The sequence below is a fragment of the Vulpes vulpes genome, chromosome 16, assembly GCF_048418805.1.
Source record: "Vulpes vulpes isolate BD-2025 chromosome 16, VulVul3, whole genome shotgun sequence".
Taxonomy (NCBI): Eukaryota; Metazoa; Chordata; class Mammalia; order Carnivora; family Canidae; genus Vulpes; species Vulpes vulpes.
This window is the reverse complement of record NC_132795.1, coordinates 5,691,834-5,714,203: the sequence shown is the minus strand read 5'-3', so window position 1 is coordinate 5,714,203 and position 22,370 is coordinate 5,691,834. Positions and strand designations below refer to the sequence as shown.

Genomic DNA, 22,370 nt, shown 5'->3' with positions numbered 1-22,370 from the left:
GGCCGAGACAGGCTCAAGGACAGAGGGCAGGCAGATCCGGGCCCACTTAGGAATCCCTCAGTGAAGACGGAAGGAGATGAAGGAGAGGCCGAGGCCTGAGAGGGAACAGGGCCAATGGAGAGGATAGCTGGAAACGTTAAGTCAGGGACGTGGACACGTCCGTAAGCTAGTCACCATTCTGTTTAACATGCTTTAGAGAGCATCGGGCACAACAGCACATGCAGTTAGATACAGTTGTTTGAGGGCGCTGAAAGAAAACAGGACTTGACAGAGCCAGAAGGAAGAAGAAGATAGACGGGGTAAAATCAAGGTCTTAGAGCCAGGGACTCAGGGGGCGTGGTGCTGAAGGAATCGGGAACTCACGGGTTAAGAACACAGTGTGCCTCAACAGGAAATCACTCCGTGGTCCGTGTCACTCTTTTATATGGCCATCAACCTCCAAGTACTACAGCCCCAGTCCCTGGCGGCCTCGGCCACTCGGGCAGCTCACAGCCAGCCCTTCCTTAAGCTCCAAGCTCCAGGCTAGCTCTGCTTCCAGTCTGCACGTCTTGGACCACACCCTCCAAGAGGTGGCATCGGCTCTCAGCCTTCAGGTCCAGTGGGGGGGGCAGCAGGAGCAGGCGGGCTGGGGTCCTCCAGCTGCACATCATGCAGGTGCACCGTGGGGGTGCTGGGGTCTTTGCCCACTCCTTGGTTCGGGTCAGCCTGGTCCGGGTGGTGCCGGCGCACGTGCTTCACCACCTGGAACTTCTGCTTGGCCTTGTAGCTGCACAGGCGGCAGAAGAAGGGGTGGCGGTCGGTGTGGGTGAGGGCGTGGTGGCGCAGGCCGGCAGCCCATCGGAAAGCGCGGTGGCACACGTTGCACACGTAGGGTTTGGCCTCACTGTGCTTGCGGAGGTGGGTGCGCAGCAGGAAGCGTGTCTTGAAGGCCTTGCCACACTGCTCACACATGAAGGCCCGTGCCTCCCGATGCCGTGTCTCCTGGTGCACACGCAGCGCGTCAGCTCGGTTGGTACAGTACTCACACTCGGGACACTGGTATGGCTTCAGTCCTATAGGACAGGGCAGGGCCAAGGAACAAGTTACTGAAGGGGGCGGAGCGGCATTTAGTGGCTCTAGGAGTCCCTGTGATCCTGGGACATGACACACAAGTGGCAAGCTGACTCACGACCACATCTATAGAACATTCCAGCCTCGCCTGACATTTCTAGGACCGTCTCCCGACACAGTTCCTTGTATACAATGAGTGCTTAATGAATGCTGATAGCTCATGGGACCCCTGAGTAGCCACCTGATAGCAATGGATACTCACCCAAATAGACGGGGGTTTCCAAATGGAAAACTCTAACCCTCTTTTGACCATGGGTATTCATGGAACTTAGGAATCCATTTAAGTAGAACTCTTTGTTCAACTTAAGAAGTCAAAGAAATGCTTAGGGGAGCGTCTGGGTGGCTCAGTGGTTGATCCTTGGGGTCCTGGGATTGAGTCCCGCGTCAGACCCCCCGCAGGGAGCCTGCTTCTCCCTCTGCCTGTGTCTTTGCCTCTCTCTCTGTGTCTCATGAACAAATTCTTCTTTTTTTTTATTTTTTTATTATTTTTTTTTGATAGTCACAGAGAGAGAGAGAGAGGCAGAGACACAGAGACACAGGCAGAGGGAGAAACAGGCTCCATGCACCGGAAGCCCGATGTGGGATTCAATCCCGGGTCTCCAGGATCGCGCCCTGGGCCAAAGGCAGCCGCCAAACTGCTGCGCCACACAGGGATCCCAACAAATTCTTAAAAAAAAAAAAATGCTTGAGAAGAAAGGAACAGAAGCAAGAGAAGCGGCATTCGCGGATGCAGAGTGCCTTGAAAGTCATGTGGTTATTTCCTTTACGTGAGGGGATCATATCCAAGAGGCCATATCCCTCTTCTGAGCACCTATACTTCACAGAGTCCATACCCAGAAGAAAAAAAAGAAGTTAAAACTAGAGAACCTTTCACATTCTTGTTACTCCTAAAAGTTCCATCATGTCTGTACATACATCATGTATGTAGAGTCCATACCCAGAAGAAAAAAAAAGAAGTTAAAACTAGAGAACCTTTCACATTCTTGTTACTCCTAAAAGTTCCATCATGTCATGTTCCAAGTAACATCCCTCAATCACACGTTCATGCTGGGGGGTTCTCGGCGGGAGTGCCACAACCACCAGGGAAACTTTTACAAAGTACGCATGCCCAGGCTCTCCGGTTCACCCCCCTTCTGATTCTGATAGGTCTTCAGTGGGTTGGGAAGCTACTCTGGCCATCGAGCCTCCCCTCTCCCTCCAGTGTGTGCCTGCATCTGAGTGAAGACATCCACCACTCGGGGGGGTTGCCTGTGCCAGGGAATATGGGGGACCCCTTGGCACTGTCGAAACCACAGAGACCCACCTGTGTGCTTGGTCATGTGGTACTTGAGCTGGTTGACCCACTTGCACTTGTAGCCACAGTCAGGGCACAGATACTTCCGTTCCTCCTTGTGGATCCGCATATGGTACTGAGGAGGGAAGAGCAGAGTATGCCCGGGAAATGTGCCCCCTTGTCCTCGGTGGATGCGCTCCCATCCTAGCCATACTCCCCCCCCCCCCCCCCCCCACCAAGCAGGCTCCCCGGTCTGGCCACTTTGAACCCTAATCCACTGGGCCTACCTCTAGGTCTGCCCTACCTCAGCTCTGCCGCTCACTACCGGGGCCTTGGGGTGCCTAACCCTGAACTCTCAGTTTATTACCCAGTACGGTAAGAAATAACAGAAATAACCATCTCCTGTTTTGAAAGGATTCAAATTCCAGTGTTCGGCATCCAGTAAGTGCTCAATAAACGTTGGCTGTTACGATCTAGATTCCCCCCGATCTAGATTCCCCCCCGAAACCACCACTGCCTTTATCACAGGCCAAGCACATATAATGGCATTTCATCTTTGCAACGACCCTATGAAGCATCACCTCCCCCCCCACCCCCCGCCCCTTCACAGGGGTGGAATCTGAGGCTTGGAGACGGTAAGGGGCCTGATGAGAATCCCAGACCTAACTGGGAGTCAGGACTGGAGAACCCAGGTAGTTTCCTCCATGGCCCGCCTGCCTTCCCTCGCCACCTCCCCCCGCACCCCCGCCACGGCCCCTGACCTTACCTTGAGGCGGGAGGGGTCAGCGCAGGCATAGGGACAGAGGTGACAGCGGTAGGGCTTTTCGCCCGTGTGGATGCGGCTGTGCCAGGTGATCTTCTGCCGGTTTTTGGTGCTGTAGGCACAGTCGGTACACTTGTAGAGCCGGGTGCCCCCGTGCCCCTTCACGTGGTGATCAAGCACCAGCTGGTGGCGGCACGCAAAGTCGCAGAAGGGGCAGCGCAGGGGGGGCTGGCTGGCACCCGCGCCACCCTCCGAGGCCGCCGCCGCCGCCACCTCCTCGTGCTGCTCCAGGTAGTGCTTGACCAGGCCCGCGCGCTCCCGGGCGGCGAAGTCACACAGCTGGCAGCGGTGGCTGAAGTGCTGGCGCCTCCGGTGCTCGTCCAGCGCCGGGCGGCTGGGGAAGGCCTCCTGGCAGGCCCCGCACTCCAGGCGCGGATGCTGCTTCCGGGTGTGTCCCTGCAGGCTGGCCGGGCTGGGGCACAGCAGCCCGCAGCGGGAGCAGTGCAGGGGGCCCTCGGCGGCCTCGGCCGGGGAGCCGGGCGCCGGCGGCGCGGGCTCGGGATGCCGGCGCAGGGCGTGCTGCTTGAGCGCCGTCTCAGAGCTGAACTGGGCCTCGCACTGCGGACAGGCAAAGGCAGGGGTGCCCCGGTGGCAACTGTTGACGTGGCGGGTGATGTCGTGGCGCAGGTAGCCGCTGTAGTCACAGAGCGGACAGAAATGGGTGGGGGTTTTGTCGTGTACCCTGAGCCGGTGCAGGCGCAGCTTCGAGTTGGTGCCAAATGTCTGGGGACAGGAGCTGCAGGGGATGCGGCCGACACCCGTGTGTCGGGACTGATGTGCCTCCAGCCGGTACCGTCTGGTGGTGGAGAAGTCACAGAAGGGGCACTGGTGTGGCTTCACCCCCTCGTGCTTGAGGCGCCGGTGTTGCTGCAGGCAGCGGCTCTGTTTGCAGGTGAAGCCACAGTCCCCGCACTGAAGAGGGGGCCGGGGCCCGCGGGCCGCGGCGGCAGGAGGGTGCCTCCGCTTCTGGTGGAGCCTCAGGGCGGCGGCGGCCGGAGTGGTGAACGAGCAGAGGCTGCAGTGCAGCTCTCCAGACTCTTCAAGGGGGCAGCCCCGGGTCTGGTGGGTCCTCAGAGCCCGCTCCTGCTGGCAGCTAAAGGGACACGTGGGGCAGGAGAAGCGAGCCCCCTTCTGCTTCGGAACTGGGGTGGCGTCCCCACCCCCAGGGCTGCACTCCGTTCCTGCACCGTTTAGGGAGGCAGCGTCCCCGTTGCTCAGGAGGGGTGCAGGCTGGCTCTGGGAGGCCCTTCGCTTCCCTCCCCCGCCCCTGCCGCCCCGGCAGCCTTCGGCCACGTGAGAGGTGATGGAGGAGAGCCGAGAGCAAAGGAACGTGCAGGAGTTGCAGTGGAACTTGCCCTGCTCGAAGTGGAACTTCTCAGGGGTCTCTGCGGCAGAGGCGTTTCCTGCAGGAGGGGCTGTGGGGGCACGCAGCGGGCCGGGGGGCTCCTCTACCTCTTCTGGCTCCTTAGCCAGCATAGCAGCAACAGTTTTCGGGAGCTCCAGCTCTACTTCCACTGGTGCAGGCGGGGGCCTCCCGCTTTCTGCAGCCTCTGGGACCTGGGTGTCCGGGGGCAGGGGACGCAGAGGGATGGGTGAACCCGGTCTGGGCAAACCCTTGTTCTTTCTCAGCAGGACAGGGCACTTCTTCAGCAGGTGGGTGCTAAGGCCACGCTGTTGCTTGAAGCTAGCCCCACACTCGGGGCACAGCAGGGGGTCCCGGTGGCCCTGGCACCCCGTCCTGGAGTGCACACTCAGGGCCTTCTCCCGGCGCGTAATAAAAGGGCAGTGAGGGCAGCGGAAGGCCCGCCCCTCACCCTGGATCACCACCATCTGAACGCGGCCCTCCAGGACCAGCGCCTCTGCTTGCTCTTTGTCCTGCCTCCGCAGGGCCTTGAGTAACGACTCTGACTCGGGGAACTGGGGAAGGGGAGCGGTCTCGGTGGGCACAGCCGCCTTGAAGGTTCCCACCCAGCCATCGGGGGGCTCTTCTGAGGAGGGGGGGTTTCTGGGGGTCTCAGGGACTGGCTTTTCCAGAACGGGCTCTTCTTTGGCACCCAAGCTGGAAGTCCCGGCGCCTTCGAAGGTAGACAGCTCTGTCAAAGTTCCATCTGGCCCTTCTAATCTCAGCGGCTCTGAGGGATCCAGGGGCCTGAACGCCACAGGGTGGGTTTCGGCGATCTCCTCAAGGGGCGGCTCAGCCACAGGCTCCAGCTCCACCCCCAGGGTCTCTAGGTGCAGTGTGCAGCCACCCTCCTCGACCTCCGTGGGACTGGGGCTGCCAACCAGGTCGTCCCCCTGCGGGCCCTCGCTGTCATCCTGTCTCCCAGCGCTCTCCTCCTCACTGGTCTCTGGCAGGGCCTGGTCCAAGGGGGGCTCGGCCACAGTCTCGGGGTCACAGCCTGGTCCCTCAGGCTGGGCAGGCGGCTGGCTCGAAGGCTCGGAGTCCGGTGAGGGGGTCGGGCAGGGCCCAGCACCCTCCGGCTCCTGGCCGGCATAGCGGAGCTGCCACACCTGGTCCCCGGGCACGTAGCCATGGGCCTTGCGCTTGTGGAAGAAGAGGGCGGTGTTGCTGAACGTGCGGTAGTCGCAGAGGGCACAGCGGAACTCCCGGAGGCGGGTGTGCTTGCAGTTCTCGTGGCTCAGCAGGGCCTGCTTGTGGCGGCTCTGGTAGCTGCAGTAGCGGCAGGGGTAGAGCGGGGCCGGCGTGCCGGGCCGGTGCTGGGAAGCCATGTGCTTCCGCAGCTCGTACTTGCGCTTGCAAGCGAAGGCGCACACCTCGCACATCAGGGACTTGCCCTGGTGGCGCAGCTTGTGGCTGCTCAGCTGATCTGCCCGGTGGCAGCGATAGGAGCACTGGTTGCACTGGTATCTGGTGGGGGGAGGGGGATCACCATTACATACATGTTCACAAACAGCCGGTAGGCCCTTTGTGTATGGGAGGCCCTACGCTCAGTAGGGTACACATGTCACCTAGTTTACTCTTTGCCGCCACCCTGTGACACAGGCATCTACTTACGAGCAAGGAGATTAAAGCACAGAAGTCAATAACCTGCTTCAGGTTACAAAGTGAAGGGCGGAGGCTTCAGGGCTCGTGTTCCAAGCCCTACTCTCTATGGCTCCCCAAAGGGAGGACGGCCCACTGTAGACTCCTAGGGAGCTGCCAGCTTTCTGTGCTGAGGCCCTATTCTCCCATGGAGGCACGAAAGCTGTGCCACAGCTCAGAGAGCAGCTTGCCTGAATTGGGAACGTGGCTAGGACTGGGGTTGCACGTGGGGTCTCCCTACTTTCTCAGGCCTGGACTCTGTGAGAGCTTGAGGGATGCCTTCACCTCTAGGCCTGGACTCTGGGTCTGCGCTCCCTCCAGAGCTCAGGCAGCTCTCACGGGGCACACTGGGCCACAGGTGCAGAGGCCAGCTATAGGCACCGGCACGGAGATGAGAGGAGCAGAGAGGGGGCATTGGGAGGATCGCTCTGGGGCCAGGAGAGCAACTGGAGTTCAAGACGAGGCTGGCTGAGCATGAGCTTCCTGGGACAGGGAGGGGGGCATGCACGTGCTCGTACCTGAGGTCCCCTGCGTGCTTCCGCATGTGCACGCTGAGGTAGTGCTTCCACTTGGTGACATAGCCACACTCAGTGCACATGTAATCCTTGGTGTTGGAGTGCGTCAGCATGTGCTTGGACAGGTAGCTCACGTCTCGGCACGTGAAGTCGCAGAGCTCACACTTGTGAGGCTTCTCACCTTATGTGCAAGTGGGGGTGGGAAGGAGAGGGGAGAAAACACAGGTCACACACGGATGGAGTGAGCACACAGACCGTCTCCCCCGGCAAGCTTGCCCTGCTGCCAGGAGCCAGCAGAAGCTTCATGTGCTGCCCGAGGTGTGGGTGGCTCACAACAGTCGATGCTGCTTCCCAGCCCTCTCAGACAACTCCTCCCCACCGACATGGAGACAGCCGGGAGGAAAGGGAGGAGCGTGTTTTCCAAAGCCAGCTTGAAAATCTACCCTTGATCTCTTGTAGAGCTTGTTGGCACTGATGGCCAACCGCTCCACTTACCCTAATTCCCTCCAGTTTTGTGGAAGAGAAAAAATTGGGCCATATGACACAGTAGTTAACAATTCGGACTCTGGGGCAGCTTGGGTGGCTCAGCGGTTTAGCGCCGCCTTCAGCCAGGGCCTGATCCTGGAGACCTGGGATCGTGTCCCACGTTGGGCTCCCTGCATGGAGCCTGCTTCTCCCTCTGCCTGTGTCTCTGCCTCTCTCTCTCCTCTCTGTGTATTCTCATGAATAGATAAATAAAATCTTAAAAAAAAAAAAGAATTTGGACTCTGGAGTCCAACACGGTAATAAAGATCTTAATAGCTAACGTACAGAATGCTCATTCTGGGTCAGGCCCCCCGATGAGCACTTGATAAAAATGCCCCCTCTTCCCAACCTTTCCCCAACAGCCTTACCAGGCAGGTGCTAGGACTGCCCCATTTTACAGAGAAACCACAGAGCTATGAGGTGTGATTCCAATCCCAGGTCACGACTACTGTGTGGCCTTGGGACAGGTCACATAACCCTCCCAAGTCTCAGTTTCCTTATCCCCAAAGAAGGGGGAACAAAAATTCTGAGCGCTCAGGGCTGGTGAGAAGATTAAACAAGATACCCCAAAGTCCTCAGTGGTGCCCAGCAAGACTCAGGGAAAAGCTGTCCATGGAGTTGGACAAGAGCTGCCATCAAGAGGTGGTGGTGGTGGGGGGGGCATGTTCCTTCAGGACCGTCCCCTGTGACCCCTGCCTGACACTCAGCCCATTTCCCTGTGGTGAAAGGCAAGCAAAAGGGTCTTCTAGCTCCAGTTCTAATACTAGCTGTGCGATCCTGAAACAGGCCGTTTAAATGTTCGGTTTCTCTCCTTTACCTGCCTTCCTTGCAAGACTGTTATTATGCATCAAATGAGGTAATAAATATGAAAGAGCTCAGCCAACTATTGAGCACTGCAGAGATGGGAGACTGCAGGAAGGGCCTCAAAAAGTGAGGTTTGGTGGCTAAAGTATGCACAGAAATGAGCTGCTTGATGGGAACAGTGACAGCTTTGCCCTAAGCTGCCAAAAATCTGTCCTCCCAAACTAGTCTTCAAAGAGATTTTTAAAAAAAATATCTGTCCAACCCACTGGTGTTTGCCTAGGGATCACAAATGGGATGACGCTGTAGCAGGAAGCCTGATTCGGCTGTCACTCAGCGGTAATGCTGGCAACTAATTAAAAGAGTCTGAGTCAGCTGCCAAGGCTACACTGTGCTCAGTCACCTCACCCCAGCACATCTCAGAATTGAAATCACAAAGGAAGGTATCTCTTTCCTGGTCAGGGTTTCTTTACTTCTATAGGTTGGGGACCAACCCCTCTGTCTGCCTGACAGGAGACAGAATTGGAAACAGCCTTAAGGGTAAGGCTCAGGAGATGCCTGGGTGGCTCAGCGGTTGAGCATCTGCCTTTGGCTCAGGTCATGATCCTAGAATCCCAGGATTGAGTCCCTCCTTGGGCTCCCCTGCAGGGAGCCTGCTTCTCCCTCTGCTTGTGTCTCTGCCCCTTTCTGTGTCTCTCATGAATAAATAAATAAAATATTTTTTAAAAAATTAAAAAGGGTGAGACTCAGGTGGGGTACCTGGATGGCTCAGTTGGTTCAGCATCTACCTTTGGCTCAGGTCATGATCCTGAGGTCCTGGGATGGAGCCCCTGTCAGGCTCCCAACTCAGCAGGGCGCCTGCTTCTCCCTCTCCCCCTGCCTGTGCTCTCTCAAATAAATAAGTAAATAAATAAATAAAATCTTTAAAAGGGGGGAAGGGGTGAGACACAGAGGCACAGTGGTTAGAGCACGGACTTTGGATCAGACTGCCTGGATTCAAATCCCAGCTTAATCACTTTACTAGCTGAGTGACGCTCACTTAAGGCTTGTTTGTAAACTACGAATGGTAGATTTAGCTCTGGGGATACTGGGTCAAAGAAAACAACAGATACAGAGCCCTTCGTGTGTCCTGCACACAGTAAAAGCTTGTCTGCCATCACCGGGTCGGTCGTGGTCACCGTCCGCTCCCGCAAGCAGGGAAGGCGGCTCACCCGTGTGCAGCAGCATGTGGCGGATGAGCACCCTCTTGTGGGCAGTGGCGAAGTTGCACTCGGGGCACTGGTGGATCTTCTCGTGGGCGTGCATCTTGCCCACATGGTCCTGGTAGGCCACAGGGTTGAAGGTGGCAAAGGGGCAGAAGGTGCAGCGCAGCTCCTCATTGCCCGGGTGGCCCTGCTTCTTGTGTTTGCGGAACAGGTGCTTATTGGAGCAGGCAAAGTCACAGTGCGGGCAGTGGAAGGCATAGTGGCTTTTGTGGTGCGCCTCCATGGCTTCGGCCGTGGCGAAGAGCATGGGACAAGAGTGGTGGCGGCACTCCACGGCCCGCACGCCATGGGTCTCCTTCAGGTGCTTTACAAAGGCCTTGCGGTCGGGAGCCGCGTAGCTGCAGCCCTCCTGAAAGCAGCGAAGGGGCAAGGGCCCCGCTGCGGCTGCTGCCGTGTGGCTCTTTAGGTGCTCCTTCAGGGCCTGGCTGAGGCGGAACTCCTCACGGCAGACAGGACAGGCGTAGGTGTCCGAGTAGAAGTTGGAGATATCCTCGTGCATGCTGGCCATGTGGCGGTTGAGCGCATTCCTCTCCACTGCGCTGTAGTGGCACAGCGGGCAGCGGTGGGCCTTCTGGCCGAGCTCCCGCAGCAGATGGGTCTTGAGCTTGCTCTTGCTGGTGAAGAATTTCTGGCAGTTGGGGCACTGGAGGCTGGGATCTGGGAAGTGGAGATGGAGGTGCTCCACCAGATGCGTCCGCTTCTTAAAGCAGCGCTTGCATTCTGAACACATGTGGGTCTTGAAGAGGGACTCGGTGCCAGAAGCCACATCCCCTGGGAGAAGGAAAGGTAGAGAAGGTTGACGGTGAAGAGTCTTGGATAGGCCAGGGGCTGGAAAGATAATGGGAGAACCACAATGTGCCTGGACACAGACATTATGTGGCCTTTCCCCTTTCTCTCCAGGAAACCTAATGATAGCATCTCAAACAGTGTAGTCTCAAAAGAGATAAGAAATTCAAGTATTTAAAAAGGCAAAATTGCAAGAATTTTGCCACCCACTATTCCAAAGCCTTTGTCTAAAGCTGCTCAAGAGAATAATCTGGATAAAACATTCTTGTTCTTCCTGCCTTGTTCGTGGGGGTTGGCAGCGGAATCAGCAGGATTGGTTGAAAGGAAAAGAAACCCAGAGTGTGTAGAAGGGAAGAGAAGATGGTAAAGTATTCCTGCCTCCAAACACTGGCTCAGAGTTCTAGGTCATCTTTTCTATTCACTTGACAGTAAACATGCCCCCTGTGGGATGGATGGCTTTCTTTTTTTTTTTTTTTAATTTTTTATTTATTTATGATAGAGAGAGAGAGAGAGAGGCAGAGACACAGGCAGAGGGAGAAGCAGGCTCCATGCACCGGGAGCCCGATGTGGGATTCGATCCCGGGTCTCCAGGATCGCGCCCTGGGCCAAAGGCAGGCACCAAACCGCTGCGCCACCCAGGGATCCCGGATGGATGGCTTTCAAATGTTGTTCCAGCAAGTCGGAAAACGGGGAAGCAAGGATTCAGAAATAAAATCGTAGTGGGCACAATGCCAGATGAGACAGGCTGTCAATCAGTAACCTCTGGCATCTTTTTTTTTTTTTTTTTAACATTTTATTTATTCATGAGAGACACAGACAGAGAGAGAGGCAGAGACACAGGCAAAGGGAGAAAGCAGGCTCCCTATGGCGAGCCCAATGCGGGACTCGATCCTGGATCTCTGGGATCATGCCCTGAGCCAAAGGCAGATGCTCAACTGCTGAGCTACCCAGGCATCCCATCCTCTGGCATCTTTTATATGCCTATCACTCTCTCCTTCTCTGCAAAAGAGCTTTCTGCCTGAGGAAAACCAGCCCAGGAGAGCAAACTCAATTTACCCATACTCTGTGTTTCCACGGTCTCTACCCATTTATCATTTTCCCACTAAACATATCAAAGTGGAAGGTTAAGAATAAAAGGATATGAACCAAAGCCCAGAAAACCAAACCCTAGAGCCTCAATGCCAGACTCTCCACAATCCATTCCTCCCCACCACCGAGTTTCAAGCCCAACCATGTCCTTACCTTCTAACTGCTGAGCCCCCTGGCCTTTCTCCAGGGCTTTCTGGGAGTCCTTCAGGGCACCACTCTCCTCTTCCTCTCCGTCCTCCTCATCTGCTGACTCCTGCCTAGGCAAGGCCGTATCTGCTTGTTCTGAAGCCTCTTCCTCTCTAGGGGGCAGTTTGGGAGCTGGAGACACATAAAACTCGATGATATCTCTAGGAGCCAACAACAGCAGTGAACGCTTGTACTGCTCCTCTTCCTGGCTGGCAGGACCACCCCTCCCGGTTTAGTGTGAGAGAATCTAGGATTCTAGGTCTATAGGTTTATTGCCACTCAAGACAGGGACAGGAAGACCAGGAGCTAGGCTATCATTAATGCTCCAACCTAAAGCAGATCCAACCTCAGGTAACACCATCCTCAGATCCCTTGAAGGGAAGGGCTTTGAGATCACTGCTGTGGGGGCCAGGGGCTGTGACGTACAGAGGGGGTGGACTGCACTTCCCCAGCTCGGCTCCCCAGGGCTAAAGGCTGGTGGCTCAGTACGAACACAGCCTGACCTTGCAACTGCTCTACTGAGAAGCCTCACTCAGTAATTCAGGGTCACACCCTGGCGCCTCCAATCCATCCCTTCTATCCCTCCACAGAGGTAGTTGCCTCAGTGAGGCAAAGACCTAGGACTATCTCCCAGGAAGGAGGGGTCTTCTCTTTGGGAACAGAGCACCAACCAGTCTTTGCAAGGCTAAATCTCTTAGCAGAATCTGGCCTCCTCTGGCCTATTGCCCCCTGCTCCTCTTCACCCAGACCCTCTTTTTGAGATCGAGAGGAGTAAGAATCAGTGAAGCACCACCCTCCTTGAATGATTCTTTTCAAAATAACCCCAGTTCTCTGGCCCAATCCCACACACTCTAAAAGGAAGGCTATAGGCTTTCTACCAGTGGCTGTAGCCGCTAAGGAACCTTTTAGCTTTTGCCCTCAGAAAGTTCTGAAATGAATCAAAAAACAATAGTGGTCAAGTGACGTCAAGGCCACCATGTTGCCAAAGTCAAATTTCACTCTTTGTCTCATATGTTCTGACCGGCCCGAGGTTTCCAGATGCAGCCACTGCTCCAGATTCCCTTGCGTTCAGGCCTACGGCCCTGGAACCAACCGCCTCTCCCATGGGACTGCCCGTGGCTGCGTTCTCAGCAAGCTCCTGCCGGGCCTGGGTCTCCTACCTGGCAGCAGCTCCTGGGATGGAAGACCCCGACGGGCAGACAGCTCTCCCTGTGTCCCGGCCCCATGGCTCCGCTGATGCTGCCGGAAGAGTTTGACGTTGGAGCCCATGAAGCTGCAGTGGTTGCAGTGGAAAGGGTAATGGGCCTGCCGGTGCAGCTCCATGCCCTGCTGGCTCCCGAAGAGCAGGGGGCAGCCCCGGAAAGAACATGGCACAGGAACCGCGGCGTGGGCCTGCCTCAGATGGTGCTGCAGACCCTTGCGATCTTCCGCGGAAAACACACAGCCGGACTCTGGGCAGGAGAAGGTGTCTGGAGCACCCCGGTGGGTCTTGAAGTGGCTTTTCAGGGCCTGGGGTTGAGCAAACTCCTGTCTACACACCGGGCATGGCAGAGGGCTATCTGGTGGGCCCTGGCCCTGCGGAGGGCCAGAGAGAGTGAGGTTGCTGGGGGTGAGCTCTACAGAGCAGGGGGTGCCAGAGAGGCCCTGCACGGGCTGTATAAGGGTCTCAGTGCACTGGTGCAGGGCCAGCAGAGTGGGCTCTGCGAAGCTCTGCTCACAGCGCTCACAGAAGTACACCTCCACCACCTTTACCAGGACACCTGCAGGCAGAGGACCGACAGAGAAAGGCACAGAATCAGATGGAACGAGACTCATAGGAGTTAGCTTCTAGGAGAAAATGTAGGTGAATCTTTTAATATTAGTGGAGCGGAGATGGACTTTAAGTCTTACGCCTGGACTGTAAGCCCCATAAGGTCAGGGACAGTCCACCGGCACATGTATTTGGATTCTCGGGATCTAGCATGGAATTTGCCGTAAGATGGGTATTTACTACACATTTGCTAAACAAATACAAGTGTTAACCAAATCCAGAAAGCGATAAGAAAAGGCAGCAAGTTTTGCCCAAATGAAAAGATTAGGAACTGACAAGAGAAGAAAATGACCATCTGGGGATAATATCTATAGTATAAGTGACAAAGTGTTGCTTTCACATTCGGTAAGAAGATTTTTACAAAGGAACAGTAATCCACAAAATGGAGAACATTCATTTCCTAAAGACCCCAATCGTGTGCAAAGTAATCACTGCCGTTTCTTAAGCAATGGGCAGGACCTTGATAAAGAAAAAGGCCTGGGAAACACTTGGTCCTCCAGCTGCCCTACACGAAGAGGGACCCAGAGTTCTGTGAGGTCTAGGCTGCTGAGCTTGCTCATGGTGAAGCCATGACTCAAGCTCAGGTTTGTGCCACATCTACTCTGGTGGTTTTTTTTTTAAAATTATTTCTTTATCTAAGTGAAAATTCAGTACAACAGTTTAAATGACATGGATGTATCTACGAAAACAATAACCAACCTCAACCTCACCCTCACACACAATTTGGTCTTTATCCTTTTAGGCTTTTCTTGGTCACTTGTCTACAAGTTGCTTCTGCTGCTGCTGCTTCTTTTTTTCCCCCCACTTGCTATATAGCCCAGATACTTATTTCTATGAGTACCTTTAGGTCTATCTTGTATTTTTTTGTCCAGTTGGTAGTACTTCCAAGCAGGAATAGGTCAAAACGAGGCATTGCCCTTACTGATGCATTTAGGTTATTTGCAACCATTATAAATGAAGCTGCTCTAGATATCATTACCCCTGTATCCTTGTGTGTGTTTGTGAGTCTTTCTAGAGGACAGAGCCCTGGAAATGGAATTACTGGGTCAGAGTACGCAGATTTTAAAATTTGTTAGGTTGATAATTTGACCTTCAAAAGATTATACTAATTTGTGTTGTCCATAAGCTATAAGACAGTACCTGTTTTCCCACCAACACTAGGTATTATAAAAAATGTTTAATTTTTGTAAAGTTAAGAAACAATAATGGCATATCATAAATTTTTTTTTTACAGTTTATTTTTTTTTAGTAATCTCTACATCTAACATGGGGCTTGAGCTCACGATCCTGACATCAAGAGTCACATGCTTTTCCAACTAAGCCAGCCAGGCACCCCTCATAATTATTTTTAACTAGTATTTATTTGTGTGTTAGTGAGATTAAGCATTCTTATGGTTATCGACTATGTTTACTTTCCCTTTAAAAAAAAAACCCACTCTTTCTTTTTATTATGGAGCTCTTTGAATTTTAAAGAGATTAACCTCCTTATATATTGCAAATGTTTTTCCCATGTTTGTTCTTTCTTTATTATTTGCTTCACCACACAGAAGTTTAGAAACACTCTATGATCAAATTAGCTAATCTTTCCCAGGATTCGTTGTCACTATACTATGCTGCCAAGGGAAGTTGTGACAACTGTCGCCGGAGGATGGCAGTTAACAACCAGGAAGTCACCTAAAAATAAGAAGTTGTAGATATGGGAAGAATAAAGGGGAGAATTTTTTCTAGCATATATAAACGCTCAACTCCCACTCTTGACAACATGCCTTGGATGAGTTATGTATGTTATACACGAGAAACTAGGGCAAGGAAATACCAGACTACCTCTGGGAAGCCTTGCCAAGTGCAGGGTGGTAGAGACGCTGGGCCTTTTGCCTAATCCTTGGCTGCAGTTCCTGAGTGGGAGGGTCGATATGGGGGAGAGAATCCCTGAGGGGTATAGGAGTAAGGATTGGGTGGAGGTGTCAGAAAGGTCTTCCCTTCTGGACTACTGCCTAGCACACATGAAGTCCTCGCAGAGATAGACTGCCAAGAGCTTGGTACCAGGCTGTGAACCACCTTGCCAGCCTTCAATCAACATTCACCAACTGCAAATCAAATTACAACATCTCTAAGAATAAAAATAATATGCTCCCTTGTGTTCTCATCATATTTATATAGAAAGGTCAAAAATAGCCTAGACAAAACCTCAAGGTTAAGTGAAGTGTCCCAGTGGCCTGCTAGTGACTGTGTTTGTACCTGGGGTCTCTCCAGGAGCACCTGGGGACAGGTTTCCAGCTACTGCTTCCACAATGATTTCCATGTTCCCTGTGTCCTCTTCAGTTGCCGTGGCCTCTACCAGCAGGCAGCCTGGGTCAGCTGGCAAAGCTGTGGGGTTCCCAGCAGGACAGGGGCTCTGGACGGGCTCCAGGATTCCACGGTTAGAGAGAGATGGGGGAATCAGCAATAGCTCAGGGCACAGTCCATCCATCTCCCCAGCGCTGTTGGTTGGCTGTGAGTCCAACACGGGGTCTGTCATCGCCACTGGGTGTTCTGTGGTCTCTTATGTGCTGGTAAGCCAATGGAAGAGAACCCAAACAAAATATAGTTAGAAATCTCACTTTCATGGCACCTGGCCCAGTGGTTGAGCATCTGCCTTCTGCTCAGGTTATGATCCCAGAGTCCTGGGATCAAGTCCTGCATCAGGTTCCCTCCAGGGAGCCTGCTTCTCCCTCTGCCTATGTCTCTGCTGCTCTCAGGAATAAACAAACAAAATCTTAAAAAAAAAAAAAAAAGAAAGAAATCTCACTTTCTTCTCAGTTGCTGTGGGGGCTCCGCCCAGTACCGTCCACTTAGGCATTTCCTTGTATGGCAGCATGCCACACCTAGCTAGTCTAGAAGTTTTCTTTTTACAACAATGTTCAGAACAAAAAGTATACAGATGCCAGTAGGGATCAGTATTAGGAGAGAGCCAACAGGTTTTTGCCAATATTTAAAGACTGAAGGTTATGTTTCTTGAAGCTAAGTGACCTTGGTGAAATCGTTAAGAAATCTGGGCCTCAGTTTTCTTATCTGCACCAAAACTGGGGCCAAGAGATCTCACATGTCCCTTACCCTCTTAACATACTATGAGGTCACTGTTCCTTAGTGCGGGTATAAGGCCTTTCCTTCAGGATCTGGCCCTGCCGACCTCTCCAGGCTCATCTTCCACCTTGCCCCTCAACACCTTGATCCAGTCGTTCCAGTGAGTTGCCATTCCGCAGGCTCACCACATTCTCCTTTGCTCCCATACCGTCACACATGCCTGCCGTGCGCCGCGCCCCCCACGTTTGATAGACCTTTCCCCTTCTCCATTCTCTCAACTCCTGTCCTTTAAGAATCTGCACAGATGTCACTTCTGCTATGAGGGCTTCTTGACACCGTTCACAGAAGTTACTGTCTCTGGGGTCCTAACGGCACCTTGCACCTAGCTCTATCAGCAAGTCTCCCACGGCACCACCGTTGCTACCTCTCAGTCTCCCTCTCTGAGAGCAATCTACTGACATTATCACTTCACTGAACACAAACCACAACCATCTACACAAGTCAGACAAGTGAGATTCTAGTGAAGAACTGCAGACATAGAAATGCATCAGAGGAAACGTAGCTTTCCAGAGCGATAACAAACCAGCGCTTCCTTCCGTATAAAGTAACACGCCTGGGGAAATTTCGGACTCATTGACTACAGCTTCATACTGAAAACACTAGAGCAGAACCCGAAAAATGAATGGCATCTAAACCGCATATCCTGTTACAAGCGGCTAAAATTAGCTGAAGCCAAATAATCAGTAATGTATGAGAACGACCTTAGTGGCTTCATGAAATTGAGTCACGTGGGTCAAGTAAGGGCTTGGGGCTAGGAAATCAGGTTGCAGGTGAGAATCCTGCAACTCTAAATCTCAGGTCAGGGGACTCAGAAGGGAGCTGGGAAGTGCACTTCCACAGTCAGAGGATTCTCCAGAAGCCACAGCCTGCACTTATGGAATATTATCGCCGCTCTGCGGGGAGCCACGGAGGACAAGGCGCCGTCTAGATGGGAGAACCTGAACCTCCAGCCGCTGGAAGGCAGGTGAGGTGGGAGACAGGTCATACGAGGTGAAATGCGCCTACCTTGGGGCGGAGGCATTGAGGAAGAGAAAGGACATATTAAGGGACGGAGAAGGCCTGGGGAAAGAATGAGACCCGGCCTGGGGACGGAGGCACCCGAGTCCCCACCTGCCTTTGGGCTCTGACTCACCGCGTGGCCTCAGAGGCAGTCACCTCGCTCCAGGGCCTCGGCTTTCCTATCTGTAAAGTGGAGGTGATGACAGCGTCCGCATCGTTGGGCGGGAGCGAGGATCACAAGAGCCAGCAAGTGGGAAGGCCGCTTTGTAACCTGCGAAGCTTGGGATGGAGCATCGTCACGATTACGGTCCTGAGGAGAGGCAGCGGGTAACCGGGCGGGGTCCGGAGCGGTGACGCGGCCGGGGCCCCGATCGTCGGCGTGCTCCCTCCAGCGCCTCCTCCCGAGGGGTCCCGCCGCCCAGGCCCACGCTCATCCTGGGGCTCGAGAAACTTTTGCCTCCGGCCCGCTCCACACGCACCCCGTACTACTTCCCGCCCGGCAGCCGCTCACTCACCTCCCGGCCCAGGGCGGGCGGGAGCTGCGTCTCTATGGTCCGCCAGCTGCAGGAGCGGCCTCCGGGGACTCCCTTTGTGCGACCGCCTCCGGCCCAGCCGCCTCTAGGGCTTGGGGGCCAATGGAGGCCGCTCTGTCTCCCCCTCGTCGGCTGGAGGGGTACTCTATGGTTCCCTCCGGCCTTTCCCCTCGCCCCTCCGCCCGCCGAGAAGCCCAGGGAGTACCATCGAGAGCTGCGGGGCAGAGTGGCACGGCCCGCCGGGTGGGTGTGGCGGGAAGTAGGTGAGGAGCGCGGGGGCGGGGCCGAGAGCGCTTCCCTGGAGCGCGCGGGCCGAGACCATCGAGAGGGAGGGCCAGAGAGTCATGGCGGTAAGGGGGCGGGGTGACGGCTTGCTGCGGGCCACGCCGCGCGAGGCGCGAGCTGGGCTGTCGACGGGGTCGGAAGGGGGTTTCTGGGCGCCGGGAGGGTCGGGAGGGGCCAGGGCTTTGTCCGCGGCCTTCGGTGCATGGGTATTTGGGCATTCTGGATTCTGCTCTGAGCCCCGGCGGTGGCCCCGGCTGTCAGTGCGCCGCCCGGCGCGCCCCGCGCGGAGCGGAGCGGCAGAGGGGCCGGGGAGCTGTGCTAGAAACGACGCGGCCTCCTGCCCCTCGGGATCCTGCGGTCTAGAACTAGACTCGGTCACGTTTAATTGGGGGTGGCGGATTCGGGGGGAAGTCTCCATGGAGAAAGCAGCAAGTGGACAGGTCTTCAGCTGGAGAGGGAAGGAATCCATCCGAACGGGCGGTTCCGAGTAGAGCGACCTGCTGGAGCCGAGAAGGTGGTTGGCGTGTTTGTACGACGCTAATCCGAGTGGCGGAGGGTTTTGAGTACCAGGCAGAGGACTCCTTACCTAATTCCGGGATCTGTTGAGAGCCAGCCATCCGAGCTGTTGCAGTAGGGAGAGCAGTAGGATTGAAGCGGACTTTATCAAGAAAGATCTGGATCCCCGTGGAGCAATTTGAAGCAGTAGGCAGGGAGACCCATTAAGATGACATTTCAAGAAGTAAAATTAATTTGAAAGAGACACTTTAGTTGGGAGGTGATAAAGGGCTAAACAGGACATGAGCAAAATTGAGCACGTGAAGGACAGGGTATCTGAAGGACGTTTCTCATGAAGTTACAGGTCAACGGAAGGGAGTAGCTTCTTCATCCCCGGTTAACTCTGGCCTGGGGGCCCCTTTCTATCTCAGCTAGTCCCAGAGGCCACAAAAATTCAGTTCATTATGCTGATGAGAAGTTGGTTACGTTGCCCTCTCATGTTTAAAGAATCTTCAGACCCAGTCCTCTGGCAGAAAATGAGATGAACAGGATAATAAAGAGCAAAATGGAAAGAGGGGCCTGGAGTTTCAGCTCTTGCATTCCAACACCTTGTCGCCCCCACAGATGTTGAAACACACAGCAGCACTGACCTGTCCTTCCTGCACCTGGCTTCTGGGGCAGGGAGGGAGCAAGGGTGAGGAGGGATTGTGGAGTCCAGTTTCTAAACTAATCTTGTGCTTTGTCCTGTCTCCGCTGCTCCCCTTCCTCAGGTTTTGAAAATGCCTCAGAGCCTATAAGGTTCAGTGTTTCCTTGTCAAGATGCCCCTCTCAGACTTTATTCTGGCCCTGAAGGACAATCCCTACTTTGGGGCTGGATTCGGGCTTGTGGGTGTGGGCACAGCCCTGGCCCTGGCCCGGAAGGGTGCCCAACTGGGCATGGTGGCATTCCGGCGTCATTACATGATCACACTGGAAGTCCCTGCTCGAGACCGAAGCTATGCCTGGTTGCTTAGCTGGCTCACCCGCCACAGTACCCGTACTCAGCACCTCAGTGTTGAGACTTCGTACCTTCAGCATGAGAGTGGGCGCATCTCCACTAAGTTCGAATTTGTCCCCAGCCCTGGAAACCACTTTATCTGGTAAGATTGGAAATCAGGGAGGGCCAAGAAAGTAGAAAAGGAGAACGAGGGGAGCTCGATTTGACTCATCCTTTCACCCCGCCTTGACCATTTTTATTCAGGTATCAGGGGAAATGGATCCGAGTGGAACGAAGTCGAGAGATGCAGATGATAGACCTGCAGACGGGAACCCCTTGGGAATCTGTCACCTTCACAGCTCTGGGCACTGACCGAAAGGTCTTCTTCAACATCCTGGAGGAAGGTGTGGGATAGCACAGGCTGGCTTTACATGAGGGTTGTAAGGACAGGGGCGCTTGACATTGGAGGAAGGGAAGCTTGGACAGGCAAAATGAGCCCAGGGGACCAATCGGAAAGCTGTTTTGGCACAGCTCTGCCTAATTGCACGGTAAAGAGGAATTATTGGCTTTGTCTCATCTTCCTCATCCTAGCTCGAGAGCTGGCCTTGCAGCAGGAGGAAGGAAAGACAGTGATGTACACAGCCATGGGCTCTGAATGGCGCCCTTTTGGTTATCCACGCCGGCGGCGGCCACTGACTTCTGTGGTTCTAGGACAGGGTCTGGCTGACCGAATTGTTAGAGATGTCCGGGAATTCATCGATAACCCCAAGTGGTACACTGACAGAGGTGAGAAGCGCCTGGAGTCTTGGCCAGACTGTTTTTGATGTGGTGTCAAACAGCCTGGGTCTGTGGCCAGACCAGGTGAATGAATATAAAGCTCGAGCCCAATTCTCAGAGAAAAGTTGCCCTAGCATTGATTTCTTCCTATTCCAAGGCTATTCCAAGGTTATCAAGCCACCAGGGGGCAGGGTTGGGAATGAATGTGGACTTCTGGGGTGGAGTACTTGAATCTGTTGAATCCGTTTTAGGTCTTTGATGATCATCTTGGCTGTATTCCTAGGCATTCCCTACAGACGTGGCTACCTGCTTTATGGGCCTCCTGGTTGTGGAAAAAGCAGTTTTATGTGAGTAAGGTCACATTTTCTCTTAATCTTTAAACTGGAGGAAAAAATAGGGCTGTGGGGTTGCAAAGGGAATTGAATTGTGGGGACCAGGGAACAGGATAAACATTGGGACAGAAGCATTCGGGTGACAGAACTAGGTCTCTGAGAGCCACTGGGTTGGTGAGGACAAGTATTTGGGTCCAAGGACAGATTCCCAGGTTGCCCACCACCTGTCCTCCTATCCTCCATAGCACAGCCCTGGCTGGGGAACTGGAGCACAGCATCTGCCTGCTGAGTCTCACAGACTCCAGCCTCTCCGATGACCGGCTCAACCACCTGCTGAGCGTGGCCCCACAGCAGAGCCTGGTGCTCCTGGAGGACGTAGATGCAGCCTTTCTTAGCCGAGACCTGGCTGCAGAGAGTAAGTGAAGGGAAGGGGAAGCATTTCTAGATGAGGGTCAGTAAGGTAGAGGAGTGAGGAGCAGTGGAAGGAAGTGGAAATCCCAAGGGCTGACGGAGGATGCCTGGGTTGGCAACACAAGAGGCACTGCTAAGTTGGAGAATGTGGTGGGGAGTCGAGAGCTTAAGCAGGGTCATGACCAGCTGCAATTCTTTATCTCCGCCTTCCTCTAGACCCAGTCAAGTACCAAGGTCTAGGTCGCCTCACCTTCAGCGGACTGCTCAATGCCTTGGATGGTGTGGCATCCACTGAGGCACGCATCGTGTTTATGACCACCAACCATGTTGACAGGTAAGAAGGGGTGAGGCCCTCTGAAGCTGTGAGGTGAGACTCCACCCCCGCAGCCCCATGGGTGGGAGATCAGGAGGTTGAGAGGGACCGACATTTCTGGGGGGTACTGGTACCTGTTGACTCTACCTTTGCCGCCTTGTGCTCTTAGGCTGGACCCTGCCCTGATACGCCCCGGACGAGTAGACATGAAGGAGTATGTAGGCTACTGCTCACACTGGCAGCTGACCCAGATGTTCCAGAGGTTCTATCCAGGGCAAGCACCTTCCTTGGCCGAGGCCTTTGCAGGACGTGTCCTTCAAGTCACAACGCAGATCAGTCCTGCCCAGGTACAGGGCTACTTCATGCTGTATAAAAACGACCCTGCAGGGGCCATTCACAATGCTGAGTCTCTGAGGACATGACGGGCAAGCTGTGCTCAGCGTTTCTCTAGATCAATAAACACCTGCCACACCACTCTGCTCTCTGGCCTCCCTCCCTGCCTCCCTATATTGGTACTTAGGTCAAAGGCAGGGGCCCTCAGGCATCCACAGAGGCCAGTGCTGGGGGCATAAGCTAAGGCAAAGCTGGAAGAGACACCATGGTAAACAGGGAAGTACAGTCTTCGATCTAGGCATTCGGTTTTAAAAAAATGTATATACATAAAAATGTGGACATATACACGGTGGGTGTGCACATCATATTCCTGCATGTTCTACTTAGATGTCGGCATCTACTAGTTTTCCTGAAACCCACCACACTGGCCGAGGTGTCAGGCCTATCTTTATTCAGAACTTAATCTCTTGGGAAAATGGACTTCAGGGCAAAGTTGGAGCTAGTCTCCCACACTCAGGTCTTGCTAGAGATTCAGAAAAAGCCATACTGCCAGGCTAGGCGCTACTA

General features: G+C 54.3%; 2 protein-coding genes across 7 annotated transcripts; one reads left to right on the top strand and one right to left on the bottom strand.

Moving 5' to 3' along the window:
* Positions 1–162: 162 nt before the first annotated feature.
* On the bottom strand, positions 163–17,621 carry ZNF142 (zinc finger protein 142). Of its 2 annotated transcripts, XM_026002146.2 has the most exons (9): positions 17,482–17,621; positions 15,465–15,775; positions 12,577–13,176; positions 11,384–11,548; positions 9,302–10,126; positions 6,768–6,945; positions 3,150–6,075; positions 2,414–2,519; positions 163–1,052 (listed from the first exon to the last, which is right to left on the bottom strand). In XM_026002146.2, the coding sequence occupies exons 2-9, from the start codon at positions 15,742–15,744 to the stop codon at positions 583–585; spliced, it is 5,550 nt and encodes a 1,849-aa protein (XP_025857931.2). In that variant the 5' UTR covers positions 15,745–15,775; positions 17,482–17,621; the 3' UTR covers positions 163–582. The 2 variants fall into 2 exon arrangements, with proteins under 2 accessions (XP_025857931.2, XP_072599033.1); XM_072742932.1 differs by lacking the exon at positions 17,482–17,621 and having other exon boundaries at positions 12,577–12,655.
* Positions 17,104–21,944, top strand: BCS1L (BCS1 homolog, ubiquinol-cytochrome c reductase complex chaperone). Of its 5 annotated transcripts, none has more exons than XM_072742947.1 (8): positions 17,104–17,313; positions 19,432–19,800; positions 19,902–20,041; positions 20,229–20,423; positions 20,698–20,761; positions 20,992–21,161; positions 21,374–21,491; positions 21,640–21,944. In XM_072742947.1, exons 2-8 carry the CDS (start codon positions 19,481–19,483, stop codon positions 21,890–21,892), a joined length of 1,260 nt encoding a protein of 419 aa, XP_072599048.1. In that variant the 5' UTR covers positions 17,104–17,313; positions 19,432–19,480; the 3' UTR covers positions 21,893–21,944. The 5 variants fall into 5 exon arrangements, with proteins under 5 accessions (XP_072599048.1, XP_072599049.1, XP_025857945.1 ...); XM_072742948.1 differs by lacking the exon at positions 17,104–17,313 and adding an exon at positions 17,927–18,124; XM_026002160.2 differs by lacking the exon at positions 17,104–17,313 and adding an exon at positions 18,083–18,231.
* The last annotated feature ends 426 nt before the right edge of the window (positions 21,945–22,370 follow it).

What these genes read in the sequence shown, in the direction of transcription:
- ZNF142 (XM_026002146.2), bottom strand. Translation starts at nt 15,744, where the DNA reads ATGACAGACCCCGTGTTGGACTCACAGCCAACCAACAGCGCTGGGGAG. An exon ending in ATCCCAGGAGCTGCTGCCAG is followed by an intron (nt 11,549 to 12,576) that starts GTAGGAGACCCA and finishes ATGTGTCTCCAG; the next exon opens with CTCCCAAACTGCCCCCTAGA. An exon ending in GGGGGCTCAGCAGTTAGAAG is followed by an intron (nt 10,127 to 11,383) that starts GTAAGGACATGG and finishes TCCTTCTCCCAG; the next exon opens with GGGATGTGGCTTCTGGCACC.
- BCS1L (XM_072742947.1), top strand. Translation starts at nt 19,481, where the DNA reads ATGCCCCTCTCAGACTTTATTCTGGCCCTGAAGGACAATCCCTACTTT. An exon ending in CCTGGAAACCACTTTATCTG is followed by an intron (nt 19,801 to 19,901) that starts GTAAGATTGGAA and finishes ATTTTTATTCAG; the next exon opens with GTATCAGGGGAAATGGATCC. An exon ending in TGTGGAAAAAGCAGTTTTAT is followed by an intron (nt 20,762 to 20,991) that starts GTGAGTAAGGTC and finishes TATCCTCCATAG; the next exon opens with CACAGCCCTGGCTGGGGAAC.